Source organism: Eurypyga helias, unplaced genomic scaffold, assembly GCF_000690775.1.
Source record: "Eurypyga helias isolate BGI_N326 unplaced genomic scaffold, ASM69077v1 scaffold28934, whole genome shotgun sequence".
Taxonomy (NCBI): Eukaryota; Metazoa; Chordata; class Aves; order Eurypygiformes; family Eurypygidae; genus Eurypyga; species Eurypyga helias.
In genome coordinates this window covers 13,691-15,546 of record NW_010247309.1, presented here as the reverse complement: position 1 = coordinate 15,546, position 1,856 = coordinate 13,691, and the positions used below count along the sequence as shown (strand labels likewise).

The following is a 1,856-nucleotide window of genomic DNA, read 5'->3' as shown; positions in this document are numbered from 1 at the left end:
AGGGGGCGGAGGGAGGCGCCGAGCCGCCCCGCAGCGCCGGGGCTCGGGACGGAGGTGGCTCAGCTTCCCCGCTGCTGGTCGGCATCTGAGTCCCGTGTCGCTGGACGGTGGAGCCGATGGCTACAGGTGAATCTTTTTCACTTCTCCTGACGTTAAGTGTGCTTGGGATGGATGCCGGGGGGATGTTGGGCTGTATCCCGGGGAGCGGGGGTTGGAGTTTATTTCTTTTTAACGCAAGACAAAAAGGATGGGAGTGACTTATTTAATTGCTTATAATAGCGTACCGTGAAATTACCGAGATGGTGTGAACGGTTTCTTTCTTTTCTCCCCCTGCTCCTGTCTTTCCTTCTGCCCTCTCCTTTCCCCGCAGGCCACCGCTGCATAGGGGTGCGTGAACTGGAACTGGGGCTTTTCCCGTTAAAATCTTCACTTGCGTCGCAGCACAGCAAACATGCCTGAACAAAGCAATGATTACAGGGTGGTTGTGTTCGGAGCAGCAGGGGTTGGCAAAAGCTCCTTGGTCCTTCGTTTTGTAAGGGGGACGTTCAGGGAAACCTACATCCCCACCGTCGAAGACACGTACCGGCAGGTCATCAGCTGTGATAAGAGCATCTGCACCCTCCAGATCACAGACACCACGGGAAGCCATCAGTTCCCTGCTATGCAGAGGCTCTCTATATCCAAAGGGCATGCTTTCATCTTGGTGTACTCTGTCACCAGCCGGCAGTCCATGGAAGATCTTCAGCCCATCTTTGAGCAGATTTGTCAGATTAAAGGGGACATCCAAAAAATCCCCATAATGTTGGTGGGTAACAAAAGTGATGAGACCCAAAGGGAGCTGGATGCCAGCGAGGGGCAAGCGTTAGCCAGCAAGTGGAAGTGCTCCTTTATGGAGACATCAGCCAAAATGAACTACAATGTGCAGGAGCTCTTCCAGGAGCTCTTGAACCTGGAGAAGAGGAGAACTGTCAGTCTCCAGGTGGATGGGAAGAAATCCAAGCAGCAGAAGAAGAAAGACAAACTGCAAGGCAAGTGCTCTGTTATGTGATGGACTTTGGCTGGACTCGCACCGCTGCGCGGTGTAATCGGAGCGTGGACTCCCACAGAAAAAACATTTCTGCTGGAGGTTTCAGATGAATTCCTGCCTTATAGGGCTATCGCTTCTCTCTCAAATCTCTGCTGGATTATTTTATGTGTTTGGTTTTAAAGGGGATGGCTTTCTGCATGTTTATTTTTTTAACGATAATAAACGTTCAGTGTTAGCAATGACATGTGACTTGAAGTTTTTAATGCAAGAAGCTTACGGAAGAGAATAATGCCAGTCAGAAACAAGCATCTCTCTTGCTGTGAGTACGTGCCAGTTTCCAAGTGTTTCAGCCTAGTAGCTCCAAAGAAATGGTAGTGCCCATAATGCATATACTTCAAAAATTGCTGTCGGGGAGCTGCTGACCAGAGCAAGTCTTTAACAAAGCCAGGCATTTGCACTGCAAATGAACACGCGTGTGGCTCCGGATCCTTGCATTTTTAGCAGACAGACTGGCTTGCCTACCAAAGATGCAGTTTTTCCAGGGCAGAAGTTAATTTTCCCTGTGTGCTGTGCTGTGAGTGATTACAGCTGTACCCACGTGTAAGCAGGCTGTTTGCTTCCTCCTCCCCCCTTTACTCTGACTTCTCCTGCTTGCTGCGGTAGCAGGTTCCACATCCTCTGGTCCCAAATCCAGGGGCGATTCCTGGCACCCTTAAGCAAGAGCTGCCTCCTTCATGAAGGTAACCAGGCTGTTGATTAGTAACTGGTTATCTTGGCTGTTCACTTTCCCTTTCCTAGCTGTCAGTCTGTTTTTGCACGTGGCTGAAGC

General features: G+C 50.3%; 1 protein-coding gene across 1 annotated transcript; it reads left to right on the top strand.

The window, feature by feature from the left end:
* The first annotated feature begins 377 nt into the window (after window positions 1-377).
* On the top strand, window positions 378-1,267 carry LOC104508931 (GTP-binding protein Di-Ras2-like). The gene has a single exon (XM_010150702.1). It carries the CDS (start codon window positions 452-454, stop codon window positions 1,046-1,048), a length of 597 nt encoding a protein of 198 aa, XP_010149004.1. The 5' UTR covers window positions 378-451; the 3' UTR covers window positions 1,049-1,267.
* The last annotated feature ends 589 nt before the right edge of the window (window positions 1,268-1,856 follow it).